The sequence below is a fragment of the Chroicocephalus ridibundus genome, chromosome 18 (genome assembly GCF_963924245.1).
Source record: "Chroicocephalus ridibundus chromosome 18, bChrRid1.1, whole genome shotgun sequence".
NCBI classification, from domain to species: Eukaryota; Metazoa; Chordata; class Aves; order Charadriiformes; family Laridae; genus Chroicocephalus; species Chroicocephalus ridibundus.
In genome coordinates, this window is record NC_086301.1 from 6,394,043 (window position 1) to 6,416,314 (window position 22,272).

Sequence of the window (22,272 nt, forward strand, 5' to 3'; positions counted from 1 at the left end):
CTGGGACTACGCAAAAAGATACACAGACAAAAACTCTGGGGACATCATCTGCAGCAATCTCTCCAAGTCTAATTAAGGACATTCTGCTGAGAACACACCCGAGCCAGAGGCTGCCAAACACTCCTTTTTGTCCCTTCTCTTGAGATGGCAAAAATGGGGGAATATTAAAGTCGGGCAAGGGGAAAAGTCCACCTCCCTGCTCAGGGAGCCATAAAACCACTGCAGTATCTCAAATGAGAATCCACTTTATAATAATGGTGCATAAAACAGCTAATGTGATTTACTCCCCAGTGTAAAAGAGGCTTGCATATAGATTGGGGTTCCCTGCAGCAATAATAGCAGGGGCTCTTAGCTTAATCCTTTAAGTATGGAGCTCACTGACCACTCTTTTTCATTGCCAGCCACATGCAAGGACAGCAAGATTGTTACGAAAGGGCGTTTTACGACTACGGGTCTTCCTCCAGCTTTTAATATGAAAATGATTTATTATGCTCAAAAGGAACATCACATGTGTCTGCAAAAAGCTATATCCCACACTTAAGTTAATTACCCCAGCTTGCCTAGAAGGCAGAGTCGGTGCATTTCCTGAGATCCCTTGGCAAGAATACGCTTTCATTGCAGCAAGAAGGTTTCTAACCTCATTGAGGACTGAGTCACCACTGCCGTCTCCTCCTCTGCATTCCCATCCATCAAAAGCACAGATTGTTTCAAGGAACCCTGGCTCTGATGCATTTTGGCTGAATGTTAATAATCAGGTAATATATAACCACAATATTTATGTTTTACCCGTGAGTTAGAAGTGGAAGTCATACATAGGGCTGGGGCAGCTAAGATTATTTATTTCCAGAAAAGGAAAAATGGCTTCAATTTATTTAGCCATATAATAAATAGACGAGCTCAGCCAAACACAAACTCACTCTTTACTCAAATTATGCATAATGAATCGATCTATCTACATTCTCACAGCACATCCATAAAAGCAACAATGAGCTGGAAGAGCTCTCTCAGATCTTCAAGGCTAGTCCTCCTCTATTGTGTCCAACCTGTGTCACACTGTCCTTTTCCTAAAGGGACACTGCCCAAGCGCTAAAGGTTAGAGGAGGACAGTCTGTTGCAACTATTCTCTCACAAAGTATCAGTTAAGTAGCTCAAAGTCGTCTTCTTACCACAAAATACAGGAGACCATCAAGCACTCCCAAGTGAGCCCCAAGAGGAGAGGTTAACATCCTCCTGGGGAACTACGACAGGCTGGGCTAGACACCTACTCAGAGATGCAGTTCCCGCTCTAAGAACATCTCCGTTTAGTCCTAATTCTTGTATAACGAAGTGTTTCTCACAGCATCTGCCCTTCATCTCTGAGAGGGCAAAGAGACAAGTTAATTACACTTCTGTATATGCACATGCTGTTTTTAAGTCACCTCTCTTCCCATTTGCTCAATATCTACCTATCCACTCCAGCAGCTAATTTCTTCCTCCCATCCTCAGCTTCCTGAAAGTGTGATCACATTCTTCACATCGTCTTCTTCCAAATGTTTCATACTCTGAGGTCCTTATGATATCATCATCTCTCACTATCACACACCATGATTCTCAGGCTCCAGCTGCTTGAGGCAGTAACCCTGTCCACTTATTTGATTTGGTTTATAAATGATAGAGGGAGAAGTCTGATAAAGGAAAAAAAAAAACGACAACAAAAAAACCACACAAAAAACCCCAAAAAAACAACAACAGAGAAAACATGTATTTAAAGTACAACATGACAAAAAAGGAAAATAAAGGGTCTGTATCAAAACCTCCTCTGAATTAAATCACCCTTCTACTTCAAGCTCTTAAAATTCAAAAGACAAAACTACCTTGCTTCTGCACATACAAAACGCCACAACTTGCGTCTTTCAGAATAGCTGCTCCTCTGAAGTACTACAGGCCACAGAGAACAAATTAGGCTATTTGTACATTAGAACAGGTGGAGACTTAATGTATAACACCAGTTAAGGGCTACAACACAACTTCTATTTCTGCATGTTTTAGTAGCATGAAATAAAAGCGGCAAATAGACCCAATCTCATGTTTAAGTCAAAACAAAATTCACAATACTAAAACAGCCTCTGTAATTAGCTACACTTATAAGCCAATTAAAATTCAGTTCGCACAGCTGACAGCAGCTGCAGGTGGTCAGAAACACACTCAAAGAAGCTGCTGGCTGCAGAGCAAATTACCATAAGAGAGCTCACCCAGGGATTTTCTTTGCAGGTTAGTAGTAAGGGTGCCAGAGGAGAGCAAGTGACAAACACATACCCATTTCTCTCTAAAAACAAGTTCTCAATTATTCCATCAGATAACAACAATTACATCGATACCTCATCCTATAATCAAGGTAATAATGCTGTCTTCATTTTAAACACCTAACACACAAGAGAAGCACGCAAAGTGCCAAGAAGCATCACAATTTGGGAGATAAGTTCTCCATTTAAGGACGGAGTAGAGAAATAAGCCCTCTTACATTTTTTTCCCTGGAAACGAAGGCATTAGAAGGCTTGAGACTGTCAGTTATTTTCTTTCCACAAAAGACGCAAAGAACCCTCTTGTAAAATCAATTGACGATTTGTTGGCATTTCATCTTCTAATTTAACCAACAGAAAGGAAAAAAGAATTGAATTATTAAAAAAATAACAGAAGAAAGCTAAAGTTCTGTATAATCTCTATTCCCACTGAAACTCTGAAAGAGAAACATTGATATGAATCTTACAGACACCCAGCTTTGTGCTTGACCATTCTTTAAAGGCCTATACGAACCACGAATAAATCAGTAATACACTAGGCAGGTTGATGCACAGATACCAAAAAGCACATTGCAAATACTGACCATTCATTTCACTCTCAGGACTATGAAGCTCAGTAGCCTAAACCAAGTATTTAACTCTGATCTACAGCCCCCTTCAGGATCCCTTCAGAGGGTCTTAGATGAGCAGTTGAGGGTTAAGAGGTGACCTTGCATAGCTTGAAGTGTCTCACACAAGGAAATTTAACCCTATAAAGGGTGAGGTCCCTTTAGAGCGAGGAGGTCTGAAAGACAGAGCACCAGCACCTCATTTTTCCACTCCAACCTAACAATTTAGCAAGCTCGCATTAAATTCTGTAATGCAACCATGGCACAGGAGAGGGAATATGGCAACTCAACGCCAAAACCTAGGTAGCAAGAGGTCCGCAAGATCATACAGCGACATGCTATAACTGTGTCTCAGACCACAGGAACAGGCATATTTGGCACAGGCAACCACCACCACTGGCACAAAGACCAACATTAGCAGAGCAGCAGCCAAGACCACAGCTTCCACTTGCAGAAGCTGCTTCTGCTCCCAGGTAGGCCTTGCCTCCAGCCCCTCGATGGATGGAAGCACCTCACATGGTTGGGAGCCAGCAGCAGGCCCAAACCCACCAGCCTGGTCCTGCTCTGCCCTTGGATGGCCACACAATCCCCAAGCTGGCACCTCATGGTGTTGGGGAAAGGGCTGCCACCCCTCCACACCAAGCCCCAGGGCCACCCAGCCCTACTGGAGCCGAGAACGGTGCCCAAAGGACTGCCAAGGACCAGCCGCCCCCTCACCGCCCTCAGCTACCCTGAGGCCGGACTGCAGGTCTCCTCCTCACCCGCTCCCCCTTATATACCCTCGGCGCCCCACCGCCGCCATCAACGGCAGCCAATCCCCTGAGGGGGTTGCGACGCCCCCTCCCCTAACTAAGCCAATGGGAGCCAGGGGCGCGAGGCACGCGGCCAATCAGGAGGCGCAGGTGTCCCGCCACCGCTCCCCAGTGTGAGGCACCCCCCCCGCCCCGAGAAAGCGCGAGGCGCCGCCAGCCCCCACTCCCCGTGAGGGCGCCCAACGGTCAGTCAGCCCCAACCACTGCGGCCCTGGGCGGGGGGGGACGGGGGCTGGCGGCGAGGGGCCGCGGAGAGGGGCCGGCCCAGCAAGCCGAAGGTAGGGGAGCCGGCCTAACCACGAGCGGCCCAAAGTAATGGGGGGGGGGGGATAGGGGGGTGAGGCGTCCACAGTGCTGGGGGGGGACGACAAGATGGCTCCCACACCCACCCCCCCCGCCGCTGAGGTGCCCGGGTCCGGACTGTACCATCCAGGGAGGGGGGGAAACCGGGGTGGGGGCAGCCCCATCTCCCTCTGTCCGGGGCGGGTGGGGGATCCCGGCTGAGGCGGGGAGGGGAGGGGGGGGCGGACTGTACCTCTCCCGCGGGGGGGGGAGGAAGGGGAATGACCCCCCCCCCACTCGCGCGAGCGAACGGTTTATCCCGTCCCCAGCGCTAAAGGAGCCGCCAGCTCCGGGCGCCATCTTGGGTGCGACTAAAACAACATCTCCAAAAACCCCCGGCGGGTCCCCGCGGCGCCCCGGGATCGGGCTTCCCTCCCGGACCGTCCCATCGCGTTACCTGAGGGGGTCCCGTGCGGGTGCCGCGTCCCGGCCGCCGCCGCCGGCCCCGCTGCGGCCCCAAACCCCCCCACCTGTCCTCACCTCACAATGGTAGCTGCAGAGCGGGAGGGGGCGGGCGGCAGCCCGGGCCTCATTACCATAATCTGCCTGGCAACAGGCCGCCGCGCCGCACGCTGATTGGCTGAACCGCCTCCGCCCCTGCAAAGATGGGGCACAAAATTCTTCGAGAAAAGGCTCGCAGGCGGCCAGGTCAGGGGGCAGGGGAGCAGGGGGTAGGGGGGCCCGATTCGACGGGGAGGGGAGAGGGGGGGGGACCCCTGCCCGGGCCTTTACTCCCCCCCACCCCTTGATGCCCGAGGCCAATCGGAGCGCCGCTCTCATCCGCGCTCCGCTCCGCCGGGGGCCTTGCGGCCAATCAGAGCGCGCCTCTTATCGCGGCGCTCCGCCCCCCTGCTGGGGGAGGAGGGAGGGAGCGGGGGGGGGACACCGCGAGTAGCGCCCCCTGCTGGGAGGGCGGGGGAAGCGGGCGGGGCAGGGCGCCCCCTGCCGGCGGGGAGGAGCCGGGGGGCGGACTCCGAGTGACGGGCAGTGATTTATCGGGGCGGGGGGCGGCCGGGACCTCCTTTTACAGGGCGAGGGGGGGCCGGGCCCGTTCCCCTCGATAGCCCAAAAGCCCTAGGGGGTTCCCGGCCACGAGCCCCTCAGAGTATAATCCTCTGAAATTGCGTCAAAAATAGCATTTCACTGCAATTTTACTCATATATTTGCAAACTAAAAGCTGAAGCGAGAGCTTGTTACTATCTCTCGAGGAGCGGCCCATGAGGAAATGCCCCCAAAAAGGGCTGCTTCTGCCCAAAGGGATCCGACTGGAGCTGGCATTTGTTGGGTTTTTTTTAACGGTATATGTGTCTGAGCTCTAAATGTCAGCTCAGAGACGGATAATAATTACTACTGTTCAGAAATTTAACTAATCGGTCATTCCAGTGGGTTTATGGCTGTAGCTTTGTCGCTGTTCTTCTTAAAGAGGTGTTTGTATTATGGTGGCACGGAAAAAATACTGCTTCTCTTATTCTTTATTTGACATTAGCATACGCTCAGAAAGCTATTTGATCTAGTAGTTCCGTAGATATTTCTTAAATAAGCCGATCTCTGTGTTTAGTACCTTTTAAGTTTATTCCAAATGGCTTCATGAGCTGTGTGTACATAATAAACACTGTTCCACTGAAGCGTGGGCAGCACCCGATCCTGCAATGGGCCATTGTGGCCAATTGACCCAAAACCCAGTAACAGAGGAAGGGTAAATTCTGGTTAAAGATGAATCACTGCTTTTACAAAAATGGGTTCTGCTCATTTTCTGCCCTGGGATAATAGCGAGAGGGTCAGATCTCGGTGCAATTAAGCCTACTTCTCCTCTAGATCTGTCTTTTTAAAGGCTTATAAATTAAGAGGCGCAGGTGTATACTGAAATCATCCCCTCTTGTACGGACCTGTCTCTTCCATAAGCAGTCAAGATAAAGAGAGATGCAAATGTTCTAACTTGTGTTTTGTAACTTAACCTTAAACAAGAAAGAATTTTAAAACTGAAATGAGCAGAATTAGGAGAAGCTCAGGGTTGGTTTTTTTCCCCCCCTCCACAATATTTTTTTACTCCTCGGGGCAGTTCTCTCATTTGAATTACGAGAGTTATGGAGTCGATTTATTCCTCTAGCCTATAAAAACAGTTTCAATTTCATTTATACCATGCTGAAACATTGCAATTAACAAATAGCACCAGTAAATACATAAGACCAAACAAAACTGCTTTATTTCCCATAAGCTTTAACAACTATATGTATTACTTCTTTTAAAAAAATCAAAGTGTTTTCAGTGTTGCATTTTTATTTGGGATTTCCAAGAGCCTCCCTAACATTTTGGAGACTTACTGGCTGCAACACAAACACGCTATTGTGCCATGTTTTCATACAGACACGTAGTTCTACAATCGGGCACAAACCAGCGCGGGACCTCGGGGTTGCCCTTTACTGGTACAGGGATCACATTCTGGAAGTTATTCCACAGGTTATTTCCCCGCTCCCGCCTCTTAGCTTGCAAAGGCGGGTTCAGTGCAAGTGTGCAGTGGATGCCCCAAGCTGCCAGATGCAGGAAGACGATGCTGTTCCTATTCAGCATCTGCAGTATCTGTAATCTGATGTAATGCCTATTGTATTTCCCACATTTAATGTGTTGTTTCTGATGCTCCAGCACAGGCTTTGTTCTTCCCATAGCCTCACGCTGTCAGAGAGAGAGAAGCCTTCACCATAGGTTAATTTATTTATTTCTGATCGTCATAGTTCAAATGAGCTACATAAAATAACTTCCCCTTTTGCCTGTACGGTCTGGAACAGCGCTGCAACCTTTTGTCAAATCGTCCTTTTCCCCTTCATCTCCTGGATCATCAGCTCTGTATCTCCATCTCTGCATCACCTCACTTGTACATTGCTGTTTCAGCACTCCTCTGCTGCACATGACCCATCTTCCCTGGATTCTCTCTTCCCTCTGGCCACTCCAAGGCTCATTTTTCCAGGATGCAGCATCGTCTCCCCCATTGAAGCATACATACCAACATCCTCCCTTCAAGTGCCATTTTCTACCCCATTTCAGGTTCCAGATGGAAAAGCTTACTGCAACCCCACCCCGTTTAATTTACTTGCGAATATCTCTGACCTCTTCCAGTTGAGCCTCTTCATCCATTCCCCTCACCTCTAAAACCACTGTCACAAGTCTTTGCCTTAAAAAACAAGCCTTCCACACCTGAACCACAGCTCCCTAAAGCTGCTCATCAACCCTCCATCACCTTTCAGACCTCTCAGAAAGCTTTCTTGTGTCTATACCTCTTTGTGGCTGGTTCTGTTGGGGTTATTTGCTTTTTCTTCTTGACGTTATCCCATTTTGGGAAGGTTGTAGGTTAAAACATGACCAAGAAAAATGCTCAAGTGCTGTAAACCCTTTTGAGTTATAGAAGCAGATGATGCCTCGCTGGCCCTGTTGACCTCCCTGACTACATCTGTGCATAATAAATAGGTACTTCTGCCTAGATTTCTAAATTAAACTGTGCACGGAATTGGGCTGTGCATTGTGGTACCCATCTAACTTCCCTTGTGCAAGTCAGCGGCTGGCATTGATTTAAAACACCAATCTAGAAGATGGAAAAACTTCAGCTCTCTCCCTGTTTCAGTTAAAGCCTGCTAAATAATAATGCAACTGAAGTGTAATTACTTTACATCCTGCACAGAGAATACAAAACATAGTGGAGGTAGTGATACGAGTTTACTGGTTTAGAGCAAGCCAGACTAAATTTAATTAAGGTGGCCTCATGTAAAACACAGACAAATACAATAAAGTTACCCTATTTCGGTTCTCAGGGTCATTTCCTCCCCCCCAAAAAAGTTGAACTACTTTTTGTTTTTTTAAACAAGCTGAATTAATCCCCTTATACTACAAGGAAAGGTTTGACTAGAATAAGTTTGGGGGTTAGCATACAAGGAAAGGTTTGACTAGAATAAGTTTGGGGGTTAGCATATTCTAATAACATCTACCAATCATCTCAACGTTTTACTTAAAACTAAATAAAAAAAACATACCATTAGAGAAAGCATTTCATCGCGTACACTCACTATCGGCTGCCCTTCTGCCTGCTCTGTACCCACCCAAATGGCATTTATCCCCCAGTATTTAATAAGAAATATAGGCAACAGGCACAGTAATAAGACTAAACAGTTCACATAGCCTCCCCCCTCGCCATAATCTTTATTGTGCATTTGGTAAAAAGGTACATCAAATCTTGGGAAAAAGGAGCTTTTCAGTCCATTGTGAAAACCCCTTTGCAAAGCCATGCTGTGGGATAGGGATGGGAAAAGCGAGTTCTGGCTGCAAAAACGCCTGGAAGGAAAATACTTCAGCGCTCCCACACCGATATCCCCAGCTCCATTAGAACAATATTTAAGGCTGCTGCGTCTGATGGTGTCTTGAGATCTTTGGGTTTAGGGGTGGATAGAAATCAACCGAAAGAGCTTAGTGTTTCACAAGTTTTGATGTAAACTGCCTGTTTGCTGGCTTTTGCAGGGCGAGAAACATATTTTTCATTCTTGTGCACAGCTGCTACTGGGGAGTCCTGGCCCATAAGCACGGCAACCAGGTGGTCATGGTACCAGTAAATGCCCCAGCTATTTACTGGTTACAGCAAGTACAGGAACACCAATGCAGCAGAGTTGTTCTTTGCATTGCAAGACTTAATTATTGGAGCATTTCCCAGCATTTCTGTGCGGGACAGATGTAGTTCAGCTCCAAATCCAGGTCAACTACTTCTTCATCTGGGATTACTGTTTATTTAGTACATGCATTTCTTCTCTGGGAAAGGTGTTCAGCCGTGAATAGCCTTACAATAATTAAGTGGAAGTACACAAGTACATTGATTTTTCACTCACATTCAGGTGTCACCACTATCCACTGCTGGTTACATAGAAGCATTGTCATTAGTAGGAAATAATTCATGCATCAGCTGCAAAGTAAACACAGAAGCTATTTAGGTTTCCTCTCCATTAAGCAAGCTGGGATGACTCAGAAAACTATTAACAATGCTTTTTGGTATTTCTCTGTTTGCTACAAAGTTGAATAAAGGTTGAATATTCTCTATTAAAATGAGTCTTGTATCTAGGCATTATAATGAAACCTTTAAAAAAATCATCATATGGATTTGAAGGACTTTTAAGTTTTCTAGAAAGTTTCCCTGTCTCCAGCTCTGGGAAAGGACTTGTTAATACACATCTTTTTGATAGTTGTTTTCAGAAAAGCAGTGGTGATATAATAGAGTCAGTCTTACCCAGCCTCTGTTGGGAAGAAAGGGCTCTTGAGAGATACTCCTCCTGCTCCGGGTACACTTAGTAGATAAAAAAAGAGAGACAACATGGAAAAAAACAGTGATAACTTATGGTAGATGTTTAGACAACAGCCACCCTTTAAAAAAACAACCATACTTTATGGTCTAATATATGTACCAACCATACACTCTTGTTTTTCTGGGCATTTCATAAAATAGCAAAGAGTAAACCCCCTAGGTGAGAAGACTCAGTATTATTTTTCAATGTGTATAAAGATTTTTTTCTGTCAGTCAGTCTTCATCCTTCCCTAGAATTTAGAAGTCTAGAAATCTGACCTTCTCATGGATGTAGGAGTTGGCAGGGGGGTTTCCAAGCCATAGAGTCCTCTCCATCGCAGACACCACAGCATGTATAACCTGAGCAGGCTTTCTTGTAGAAGAAACCGAGAGTTTTGTGCTTGCAACCTTGAACAAGAGACTAAAAACATCACTGAAAACAAGTTTTTTTCCAAGGCCTTTTTCTACTTATTTGTTCTTGTGCCAACATTTTTATGCAGTTTAAATAGGGAGCTTTTTTCTTCCCCTAGTGTTTACTCTCCTAGTGTATTTATAGACAGCAGTCACAGCCTCTCCTGAAGTTTATTTTTTTAGACTAAGCAAGCCACATTTCTTTCATCTTCTCTGGTATAACACATTCCTCATTCCCCATCCGCCTTACCAGCCCCTCTGCTGGAGTGGGGCAACAGGACTTTTAAAGAAGCAGCTTTCATCTCATGTGATACATTTTCCAAGGCACCTTTAGAAGCCTTTGTTGATTTCTAAAGGTAAAAAAGCTCCCCTGGGGAAGCCTCTAGCTTTTATTCAAGAACCTGGATGCCCAAGTTTGTGAGAGGACTTGTTATCTACAGTCTCACCCTTCAACACCTGAAGAAGATGGGCAAGGCTTACCTAGAGATGGCCCTCACAGTCATTTCAGCATCCATGTAATCAAGCAAATTCAAGAGAAGGAGACAGATCTGAGGTCCAGGAATTAAATCCACAGGTCATGATGTAACCTGGTAAGGACAATTAGGATTAGACAAAGTCTAGGAGCCACTTACCAAGTCCATAGCAATGAGACCACTTCAAGAACAAGCTGAGAAGCAAAGCTAGATATCTATACCCAGGTATAACTGTCCCTAGACTGAAGCCCAACCCCCTTCTAGGATCACTCAAGCACGGAAGGAGGTCCCTGGGCTCAGCTTAAATAGAGCTCCTGGTGCTGTGGGTGGAAGCCCCAGGTGAAGCTGCTCAGGGTCGGTAAGATTTATTAGAGGCCTCTGGGCCCTAGCAGGATGCTGTGTTGTTGTCTGGGTGCTGCAGGGAGAGCTTTGGCCTTGTACTAGTACTGATTTTCAGCAAAGTTGGGTGTTTGCATTTTTTTCTGAAGTTTTATTTTAGTTTGTTGTAAATGTAAGGCTTGCACCATTACTATATTTATTAAAATCTTATAAATCTGGTTCAAAAAAACAGTTTATGATTTTGGAGGTGGTTGCATGCTCTTTTTTTTTTTCTGAGGTATGAGTCTTTCCTTACCCTATTTTCAAGTTTTTCTTTTGTCACAACAATTACCAAGTTAGCCCTTTGAAAAGAAAAACCACCCCTGAAATTTTCTCACGGGGGGTCTGGGATTTGGTGGTTTAAGTGGGAGAAAAACAACCTTTGCAGCATCAGCAGCGCTGTATCACTGTCAACACCTTTGGTGGGGGAGGCTGGGGCTGAGCACCTGCCCCTGCAGCAGTGGGGGGCTCTATTGATTTAGATGTCGCTTTGGATTGCGTTCAAAATATTTTTTGCAGAGCAGTTCTTTGCAGATGGATGTGTCCTTCAAGAGGATGGTTGTCTCAGCAGAGAAGTGTTTACTTTAGTGACTGATTAGTTTAAAGGAGGGGATGTTTTGAAACTAAACTGGGTTTGGAAGGTAAGTATATTCTACCCATGCTGTAGATGAACACTGGAATGCCTTTGGAAACAAGTGTCTTAAGAGAACAGCGGGTATCAAATGGAGGAAATATATAGCGAGAGCCAAGGTTTGTCTGGGAGTTCAATGCTGCCTTATCTCTAAAGCTGACCGAAAGAAAATAGAATCATAGAATCTTCATGGTCGGAAAGGACCTTTGAGATCATCAAGTCCAGCCGTACACGCACAAAAAAAAACCCTGCCTGAGACAGCCATTAAGATTGAGTCACTGCCCTGGTGCAGGTGGCTACAAATGGGAAAGTGCTGTTGCCAGCCAGACTGGAAAAACATGAAAATTTGTTACCCAGAGCAGCAGACAAATGACACCGGAGGAGGGATGCAGATACTGTAGGCTGCAAAGAAGTAAGATGTCAATCTGCTTCCCCAAAAAACTAGCGAACAGAACATAATCCAATTATTTTGACCCAATCTTTTTTTTTTTTTCCTTGCAGGAAATACTCCGAGCTCATGTGATGTTATTCAGGTGCACCCACATGTTATGTCTTCCAGGTGTGCCCAGGCACCTGGCCAGCTCGACCTGAAACAGAGGCGTTTTCTTCAAAGCAGCGGATTTACGCAGCAAGGTGAGAGCATTCTTTCAAACACAGTTATGACAACGCATTCCATTTCTCTGTTATTATGGAATTGTTCAACTGTTGCTTTGAACTCTCGTAACCTCAGCCTGCACACAGTGGAAAAATTCAGGATTTGCTCGCCTGAGCATGAGGCTGCAGTTCACACCAACATATTTGCTGCAGTTCTAGCTGAGAGGGCTCGTGTGTCCTGCGTCATGTTAGGTTTGCTCTGCCTTAATTTTGCAGGGACTCTTCTGGAGATTTGTTAACGAGAGTTTTGCTGTCAGAGTAGAATTGATATTTCCCAGTGCTCTATAACCCATTTGCTTGGGAAGGCCGTCTTTATAGTTGTACGTTTTATCAAAGGATCCCAGAATTTGACCCCTGATTTTCAAAATTGAAAACTTGCTTCTTAGTGAATTTGGCTGAATAGTAGAGGGCCACAGTAATAGCAAGGGCATTTCTTAAAGCAAATTTGGAGTCCTTTTGATCCAGAGACTTGCCAGCTGCAGGCCCATCCAATCAGTAGCCAATTTTCACACTGAAATGTCTTTTTTGCCACCATGGTAAGATTGTCTGGGAAGTTATTCTTTCAGTTGCTGAGATGTTTAGGAAGGCAGAAAGGAATACACCTAAGATGACTAGGTCATTTTATACTTCCCAGATCAGTCTGATAAGGCTGAATTCATCTCCTTGGTGAGTTGTTTCACCCAAGAATACCCTAAGAAGTTGAATGAGCCACTTCACATCCTTGCAGTCCTCCCCTGATGCAAAAAGTTGTAGTGAAATGTCTCTTTCTCTGTTAATCTTTATAATGAATTCCAGAGCCTGGCTCCCTTTCTCTGCCCTCGCATCACTAATTCCCTGCAGAACTTCTAGGAAATCTGGTGACGCCCTTTTTAATTTTTTTCCTTCCCAAGTTTTGCCCTTACATAGTTTTATTTTGACCCATTCGCTTTCTCTTATAGTGGATGCAGAAAATGTAGAAAAAATATTTTAGAAAGTACTATTTCACGTAGCTAGAGCAATTGCAACACAGCAAAAACACATTAAAGGTGTAATGAAGACTAAAAGGCAATTCAGTGTTCCTGTAGCACCTGCTGGGGGTTTATCTCCTGTCGTCGTCTTTCACCAGGTTTTCTTTAACAGCTGACAAGTTGGTTGATAACATAAATACAAAATCTAAATGAATGAAAGAGCCCTCTACCGTACAGAACGCAGGCTTCTTTCACGATGAAATACTCAATAGTGAATCACGCAATTGTTGAAAAGCTACTGGCAAGCATTTGAGTCGAAGGCGGAATAAAGACTTTTTCCTTCCCTTACTTAAAAGAAATGTTTTTACATTGCAGGAACCTTTAACGAAGATAACAACTTACACAGCCATAAACTCATTTGATTCTTATTTTTCACTGCAGTGCTTCTTAGATGCTTTTTTGGTAAATTATTTCCTGCCCGTGCCAGATGCTGTTTTCATTCACAATGAAGTAATAGTCTTTTGTGAGTGATATCACAGTATTATACCACAGCCCTTGTTGTGACTTCTCAAATTTAACGTACTGAAATACGTTCTTTGTTGGTTGTTTGGGGACTTTTAGATCTAGGGTTTGATTGAAGTCAGTCTGTAACAAAAAAGAGAGAACAGAGCCCGGAGAACTTGGACAGTACGCGATTCGCAGAAAAACACGGAAACAAAAGAAGGGCAAAAAGGAAAAGTTCAAATATTTGATATATTCTGTCTCTTCTTGTATAGACAGAGGAAAAACTTGAAATAAGACTCGTGTAATTCATTGTTTTTCAGGTTTTGAGATGGTGTAGGTATTTATTTGCTGACCCTGCCGAGGGACCCACCCTTGCGCTGGGCTGGAACCTGGGCTGGGGTCCTCTCCTGTTTCATACCACTGCATCGGCCCACGAGCTAAAGCAAGCGTATCCAAATACAAATAAATTCTAGTTCTTCAACTAGACCACAGGGGTAGGCCCTTCTAAACTTAGGAAGTCTGCAGTTCCATTTGAGACATGTGATCTGTGGGTTTCGTGTCATGATGACACAGCTCCATCCTTTGCCGGTATAATGTTTACTAAAACTGGTGTGTGTGTTTGTGCCGGTGTCCATGCGCATCGCAGTGAATCCCTTTGAAGGGTTACGTAAAGGTATATTTTCCAGAAGACAGGACAAATACAAGGGATCCAGTTGAGTTAGTTACGGCCTGATCGCGCAAGGAGTGGAGCGCTCTGAATTTTAAACGCAGGCAAAAGTACCTGCAACCCCCGGGTCCGTGTAAGGTTGTTGGGGTGTGTCTGTGTGCGCGCGTGTATATGTATGTGTTTAAGCATAAACTGAGCTAAAGACATAATTATACATGCTTATTTTTCCCCCCTTCAGAAGTAAACTGGTAATTATGAAAAAGAAAGTGAAATGGAAGACATTCCTTTTGAAATGGGTAAGTAAATATTTGGTTTCAAATCTTTGCTAAGCAGACGCTTTTTTGGATCGCACTTTAGCCATTCCAGTCAACAAAGGAGCGGGCAGACAGGTCTGTCATCCAGCTGTATTTTCAGGAAGTATAGAAAAGGTCTCGTTAGACTTTTCTGACAGAAAAGAGGGAGACATTTATAATGCCTGATAGAATATTGATATATTTAAACGTGCTGATATATGAGATTTTAAAAAATAGAATACGTGGTCAAATTTTGCCCTCATTGTAGTCCACTGAGACTGCACCAGGTAATATGTTGAGGAAAAATTTAGCCAAAAGCAGTTTTGAGTGAAACTGTTAAAATGCAGATAAATGAAGATGTCTGGCTGACCAGAAGAATCTGTATTCATGTGGCGAATGTTTCATTACTCATACTGCAATGCTTTCTGAAGTATATTTTTGTATCATCATTTCCCATTTTAAATTCAGCTCTTAAATCCCAAAAGGGAATTAACTACCAGCCATTTGCATTTTAAAGGGAAAACTCAAACCTCAATAGAGTGCTCTACTTAAGACTCCTTTTATATAACTTAGCCAATGAGCTACATCTCGGTGGAGACCTTCGGGAGTCAACCAAATGAGCGAGACAAGGCAGGAAAACCTAGACTTGGAAAAAGCCTTGTAATTTTCTTCATAAAATGCAGAATACGGTGGTGTCGGTGTGAAGCTCCTGCGAACCGGCATTTCCATTATCGTGGTGCAAAATGCCTTTAGTGTTAGAGGAGAAATAAGGACCTTCGACCTCTGGCAAACTGGGATGCTAGAGCACAGGCTGCTCTCTTCCCGTGCGCAAGGGGAAATCATAGTAAAAAAAAAAAAAATAAAAGAGCAATATTTAATTCAGCGCTTTGCAAGATATGGGAAAAGAGAATTGGAAAGTTACAGGAGAAGCGACATGGGTTTTGTTGAAACAAAGATCTCTCAGGGTCTGACTCATCGTCTGAGAAAATGTGGTTCAGGAGAGGAATGGAGGGGGCCGTTGTCCCCCTCGGGCCATGGGTTTGCGGGTGGAAGTTGTAGGCGGTCCACTCCTTCCCTTGGAGACATTGGGACTTATCTTCTGCTGAGATGTCCCAGTTCCCTTCAGCTGTGACTTGCTGTATGCCTTTATTCAACTGAAACAGACTTCAAATACATGTATTTCTTCATTTCTTATTGCCAAGAGAACCTATATTCTAACTTCTTGCCGCCTTAGGAGTTTGGAAGCTGGGAAAGCACTGCTACTTCTCATTTGCTTGTGGCCCTTCAAAGAACTGTACGTTTCAAAGGTTATTAAAAAAAAAAAAAAAAACAAACCACAACCCAGTGCAGAATACGAAGCCACTCTCTTAAATGAGTTTATAAATAAATAGTACTAGAGAGCAGTCTGTATTTGGGGCATTTACATTAAAAGTTGTAGAGCCAGGTCTGCCAATGTGAATTCCTGTGCCTGGGAATTCCCAAATCCCACTGATTTTTCTGCCCCCTAACTCTCCGTTGATGACTAGGCTGCTCATCAGCACAAGCACCTTCGGCTCCTTCCCAAAGCGTGGTCTGGTGCACAACTCCTTTGCAGGGTGCGCGTTTCAAGAAACTAAAATAAATATTCCGGTGTTGACATAAGAGGAATGACTGCCTGCTTGGGAGCCACGAGGCTTCTGATGATGACTGTAACAGGAAATGTACCTTAACGTTTGTTTAAATAGAATGGAACTGCAGCTGATAGCAAATTAAAGGGGGGAGGTTTTGGTGGAGTTATTTCGCTTTTAAGTGCACCCGAAAAATAAGTACTTAAAAATATCACCTGGCTGATGGAAAACAACAGTTCCCAGTAATACAGTTTTGCAGTGTCAGACATGACGCGTCTCCTAGACATTTTAAAATTCCTTATTGTCTGTTCCTGTGTCATAAGGTACTTCCTAACACGCCCCGTTGCTTGCAAACTGAGTAACTGCACAAACAAGTGATGGGGGGGAATAAAAGGCGACTTCAGCGTGCCATAGAAGAGCTTGTTGGCACAGGTTATCTCACGGTGCCTGATGTAACAGGCACTGAATCAGACCTGATGGTGGAGGGAGGGGTAGATTTTTTGGTGTTGAATTGCACTTATCTTCAAAGATGCTGGAAATGATTCTACGTTTATTCAGCAGGACAAGTCCTGAGGTTTTTATATTCGATGTTGTTCATTGCCGTTGCCATTTATTAAGATGATTTGGCTTTTAATCCACCAATGAATACTGAATGAAGAATTCAGTCATGAGTCAGATCTCTTCTTTTGCTCACCAGTAACACAAGCCATTTTGATTTTCAATTTCAGGTTTCTTTTACAGTACAGGACAAAAATAAATTACGAGTGGAAAGAAGTTAAAATTGTTCCTCTTGAGCACCTCTCCTGCATCAATGCTTAATCCTTCCATTATGTGTGATATCATAAATCATTCCGCTGTAATATTTGACGCACACATTTGTGGGACAAATTCAGATCTAATATGAAAGCTGCAATAATACTGACTTATGTGGAACTGCAGCTAATTATAACATATTTGAATTTTCATCTTTCATGAAAGACCTCTATAAAATGAACAACCTTTCACACTGCCGAAATGAGACTGTCTGAGTGAGACGGGCGAGCAGACGAGAGGAGAGGAAAGAAACGTTGTCCAAGGACAACAAGAGAAGTCTTAGCATCATAATGAGCCTATATTTGTAAAAAATATGCTCAGTTCTTGGTGGATTTTTTGTTTAATTGTGGTTTTTTTTTCTCTTTAAGCTCTCATACGGCTTCTCTACCACAAACTGCACATTTAATTTGGAATGGTTCGGTTGCCTTGGTCTTTGAACAACTGATCCTGCCATCTTCAAAGACTAAAGGACACGTCTGTCTGCACAGGTGACCTAGAAGAGATAAAGATGGCAAGACGCCTTCAGCCCGTTGTAGGAAGATATTAGGATGCAAGACGGTGAGAGTTTACTGAATGTTTTCTGCCGTGCCGCCTCTCCTTCCTCTCGTCCCCCCAGTGTCTTGACTATGCCTTTATTTGTAGGACCTCTAGACCTTTTGAGTTCCCCGTGTCAGGTGAAGTGTTTGCTAGAGCTCTTTGAAGAAGTATCAGGCGTCATTCTGCCTGGAGATCCTGCCAGTGCCCAAAGCCTCGCATCCATCGGGAGAGAGAAAACGAGCAGCATAACTACCCAGGTTGTACACTGTGATGTTTTGCTAAAAAGATGGTTAGGCTCTCTTCTATTCTTGCATGTGGGATCCGAAATCTGAGTGTGGGCTCATTGCTTGGTTGAATTATGTATCAGAGGTAATTTCCTTTCCTGGATAGTGAATCCTACAGATGTGCTAATCTATTCCAAAAAGGATTGCTGGTGTCTTTCAGACACTCCTTTTGTCTTGGGCAGTCTTCCTCTTCAGACAAACAAATTGTCCAGTTAAATTCACCGTGATGATTGGTCTTGCCCTCCATCTAGAAGATGAGAGATCATAGACTGAGCACGTTTTCCATATGCTAAGATTCATCTGCAGAGTACTGAAGGAGCAGCGGCTCCCTTTAGCAGCCACGCTCTTGCTGTGCTAGCCTCAAGCATCCTTGATTGATGTATTTTTCATTTTCCGATCCATTGCCACCTTTTCTGTGCTGATGTGCTTCAGCAAAGCAGTAACATCTCCAAACCTAAAAGAAGGGGTTGTTTTGAAGTTTACAGTTATGGGAGATGGTGTATTAAGATTAGGATTGTTACCGTAACGATCTGTTACATGGTGTAGGCAAGGATCGTGCTGTTTGAGATGAACATAGAACAAACTGCCGTTTAAATCCCTTCCCTGCCGAAAAATCTCAGAACACCTGCATGAAAGCCAGATTAATGGCCCTGTTTCGGGCACAGAACAGAGCAGCTGGAAAATGGACTTTTTCTCTTTTCCTCTCTTCCCTGCCAAGCCCTTTTAAGGATGTCTTTGAGTAGAAACAGAAAGGCTTCTTGTCCACCACTATTTACTGCGCCGCTTCCTTTTCACAGATGCCTGTGCTGGTTTTCCTCACGCCTGCAATTACTCCACTTCTCCCTGTTCTTAAGGTACGATTCCACTTGCAATGCATCTGTTCTTACTTATTCTCCGTCCTTTCACTTATCTAAACTCCATTCTATTCCCATAGAAATGACCTTTCCTTTTTTTCAACTCCTGTCTGCCTTGCATTGTCTTTCAAGACCTTGAAGGTCTCTGCATCTTTCCTGTTACCTTCTTTCTATGAAAGATCTTCATCCTCTGTGTATACCTTACATCTTAAGCCCAGTTTCTTCTGCGGTTTCCTTCATCTCATTGCCGCTGGGCTTTCTACACCTCATCTGCAACGCGTTGTCCTTCGGAGTTACAGATGGAAGGCTGAGTTGCAAAACCGCAGGCACTGTGGACTTCCACAAACAAATTCTGCGGCCAAATATGGATGTCCAATTCCACAGCAGGTTGGCAACTTTCTGATGTTATTTACGGGGTTTGGAGAAGTATGATTTCCCAAAGGCACTTACATAGCTGGATGTTGGCTCAAGTTTTAGTTGACTAATAAAAGTTTTCCATTGCATTATGCCCCTCATACAGCCTATTTAACAGATAGAAGTCTTGTCCTAAGCGCAGTATGGCTCGTGATGATTGTGGCAGTCCACTGTCCGTCATTCATGCAAGTTTGGTGGTATATTTTTTTCTAGAAGCACCATTTAGTATTTCTTACATTGCTGAATGGTGCCTGAATAAGGAGTTCTCTTTACTCAGGCCCACCAGATGCTGTAGTCATTTTCTAAATTCAGTTTGTATTCTACCTTCTGAATCCAAGGCTGACTCAGCCCTACCTCTGCAACCTCTAACTTGCGCGTATCTGTCACGTAGAGCTCGTACGAATGATGTGATCCACCATTTAAATCTTCAATCAAGTTTTTTAATTAAAAGAGCTGCATGACACTACCATTCACGGGCTCGATCAATTTTATGCTTTAATTTGTGGAGTGTTAGAGAATAGTGAGAATATTCAGAGACTCTCACTGAACGCATTCTCCAGGTAGTGGCAGGATCTCAGCACAACAGTTTGCTAAAGTTGCTGCTCCCAGTGACTTTAATGGTACCGGACAAATGCCTCGCCGACTGCCGGTCACCCTTTTTATCAAGTTTAATATTGCCTTTCAGGGCACTTTTTGGCAATCGTAAATATGCGCTTTCCGTTTACACAGTTGTGGCCTTGCGAGTGGTAATGGGCAGAGATGCTCACTTGAAACATCTCTTACAGAATAAACAGTAGCAGCCGAAGGTGAGGATGGGATTCTCAGTGCTTCGTTAGCACACGCGTGCTGGGAAAAGGGCATTTTTCCCTCCACTGGGGAGGACTGGTCTCTGTACGAAGGGAAATCTTCAGATTTTAATTTGTCGTTTGTTCTTTTTAGGTAGTGAACTACGCGCTGATGGTCTTGGTTTTGAAGGGGAATGTTGCGGCAGGACTTCGGCTATCACGTGCCAGCGCGTGCAGCGTAGCACTAGGAGCGGGCTGCGGTACTGGAGGTGAGAAAGAAGCTGAGGTCGTACCTCCTGCTTATCTGTGAGGCTTCTCTAAAAGTCACCAGATGGAAATCGCCTTTCGGAAAAACGAGGATAACGCTGTTGTCATCAAGGCTGTCTCAGTAAAGAGACTCTAAAGTGAATCAGGTACCTGTTTGCTGTGTCGTGCCTGTGTACAGGGATGCCGCTTTCTTTTAGCAGCCAATATCCTACCATAAATTATTATTTCTGAATAAGTTGGGGCAGAGGACTAGGTGTGTTCTGGTTGTGCTGTTGCTTTGTCCTCTGACGCTGGCACCACGTTGCTGTGGAAATTCAGACTCTCATGAGGACCCTCCTATTTTGCATGTCTCTACTTTGACATTTGTGACTTGATTTCAAGAGGTACTTGGTGACCTGCAGCCAGTTACTTCCCCAAAAATCAAGTCTTCACATCCCCCAAATTAACAAGCCCTTGTTTTGTTTTTTTTTTTTTTTGTTGCAGTCTTTTGAACATCCTCTAAATGTGTTAGCTCACAGCGGCGTTGTGAACATTAATTAACACTCACCAAGCACCATGTAAATATTAAGTATTAAAAGTATATTAATTATATAGCACTTCATATGCGATATAAATTCAACCTCGAATGAAAGCCCCTCTCCAAAGATTCATAAAGAGCTTGTACTTTTTCGCCTGGGGAGAAAGAAAAATACCTCCCTTATGAAGAAAAGGGAAAAGCTTAACTCAGAATGTCCTGTTATTTACTCATGTATTGATATTACACAATAAAATATTTACATTAAAATGTATCCCTTTTCAAAAAGAACTTGTTAACTCCATTTTCCAACTGAATTTGGCCAAGTTGAAAAGAAAATTATATATGCCAGAGGACTGCAGTAAAAGAGATTTAAGGGTTTTCAAATACTATAAAAAAGAGACTATAATAAGTGACTAGTGGACCAGTCAGCTGTTTTAATTAAAACTGGGCTGCTTATTGATCTATCGTACAGATTTACCCCCATCTCCAACGTTTCAGCAATATTCCCTGCAACCATTTCAGAAAATAGCGCTTGTAAGAGAACACTAAAGAATATGGAAGCTGAGAATGGAAATGTTTTATATCTATGCAACATTCTGTACAAAGATACTTTTTTTTTTCCACCCCTTGTTAAGCACCTTATGTGTTTTCATACAAAAATTAAAGTGAATATATAGAATCTGTAGGATACTAGTTTTCTGACCTAATTCTAATGGGCTCACTGATTGTTATTGCTTTAAAAAAAACCCCAGAAGTCTAAAATTTATTGGTTTGTATCACATTTTTAAAGGTGTCATCTAAAAATGTTCTTGCCACTGAAACCAGCAGGAGCTTTAGTGGTTACAACTTCAAGGTGGGCATTTGTCGTCCATGAATTGATTAAAATACGTTCTCGTGAAAGCCAAAGAAAATACCAAAAAGGGACTAATAAATGTTTCGCACCAGTGTGGAAGGGCTACTGTATCAGCAGCTGTGCTTGGTCGCTCTGCTTGTTCCTGAAGGGCTTGATTTTTTTTTATATTTCTTTTTATTAGTGATAAAGGAACCAGAAGCATGGCTGTGTCCCACCGAACTGGGGAAGGGGGGGATGTATCACAGGGATAAAAGCCCCTTCTTTATTTACAGGTTACGGCGGACTTTGATGTCTTTACAAGAGGTGTCATCTTCTCTTCCAGGTAGTGGGAGTCCTCGGTGTTGGTGGCAGGATGGCGCAGCTTACGATTATTCTTCCATAGCTGTATTTTAAGATATAAAAAAAAAAAAAAATGAGAAAAAGCACAACTTGTGTTGGTTTTTATTGGGATGCAAGAAGGGCTGGGAGCTTGCTGGTAGCACCATGGGTCAAGGGTTTTAAGAAACTGGGGATAGATGTAGAGACGGTTTTCTTTTGAGAGTGGGAAACCTCACTCTTTTCTTTTTAGGTGTTTTCTTCTGTTACCTCAGGAAACCCCCTCCTTGTCACTGTAGTGGGGAGAAAGAGGGCTTTTAGTCCACAGACCCCCACAGCGCCATACCACCCTTTAGGCTTCTCGGGGTAAGGAAGTTGCACGCAGACGGTTAATTTCTGCACCAGCCTTAAAATAAAAGAGGGGTGGAAAATCCCCCCGGGGTGTTTCCCCGCCCGGCGTTTCCCCTGAGGGCCTCCCCGCCGCCTCAGCCCTCAGCTGTGGCCGCCATTTCCCGGCGGGGAGAGGGGAAGGAGCTCGGCCCCCCCTGGGCGGGGCATCCTGCCCCGCGCCTCCTCCTATTGGCTGGCAGCGGGGAAGGGAGGCGTGGCTCCCTCTCCCAGCCACCCTTATTCACCCGGAGGCGGGGCCAGCTTTCCTCTTCGGCGCGGCGATTGGCCGTCAGCCGGGGTGCTGCGCGACGTCACTCCCCCGGCTC

General features: G+C 44.5%; 2 protein-coding genes across 16 annotated transcripts in view; one reads left to right on the top strand and one right to left on the bottom strand.

Annotated features, from left to right (window-relative positions):
* Nucleotides 1–4,677, bottom strand: part of PRDM10 (PR/SET domain 10) — a 46,298-nt gene extending 41,621 nt beyond the window's left edge. For 4 of the 9 annotated variants that reach the window (XR_010073683.1, XM_063355534.1, XM_063355527.1 and 1 more), the window contains exon 1: nt 4,439–4,676. The gene's annotated coding sequence lies outside the window, so the exon portion shown is untranslated. Of the gene's footprint in view, nt 1–2,500; nt 2,621–4,438 lie in introns of all 9 variants that reach the window. The other 5 variants (XM_063355531.1, XM_063355529.1, XM_063355532.1 and 2 more) reach the window with 3 other exon arrangements.
* LOC134525077 (uncharacterized) lies at nt 3,817–21,655 on the top strand. Of its 7 annotated transcripts, XM_063355535.1 has the most exons (9): nt 3,819–3,977; nt 11,747–11,878; nt 14,256–14,313; nt 17,099–17,288; nt 17,373–17,524; nt 18,349–18,405; nt 18,538–18,792; nt 19,759–19,873; nt 21,514–21,620. In XM_063355535.1, the coding sequence occupies exons 4-9, from the start codon at nt 17,279–17,281 to the stop codon at nt 21,528–21,530; spliced, it is 606 nt and encodes a 201-aa protein (XP_063211605.1). In that variant the 5' UTR covers nt 3,819–3,977; nt 11,747–11,878; nt 14,256–14,313; nt 17,099–17,278; the 3' UTR covers nt 21,531–21,620. The 7 variants fall into 7 exon arrangements, 1 of the variants encoding a protein (XP_063211605.1); XR_010073687.1 differs by lacking the exon at nt 21,514–21,620 and having other exon boundaries at nt 18,705–18,792; nt 19,759–21,507; XR_010073684.1 differs by having other exon boundaries at nt 3,817–3,977; nt 18,349–20,017; nt 21,564–21,655.
* Nucleotides 21,656–22,272: the final 617 nt, after the last annotated feature.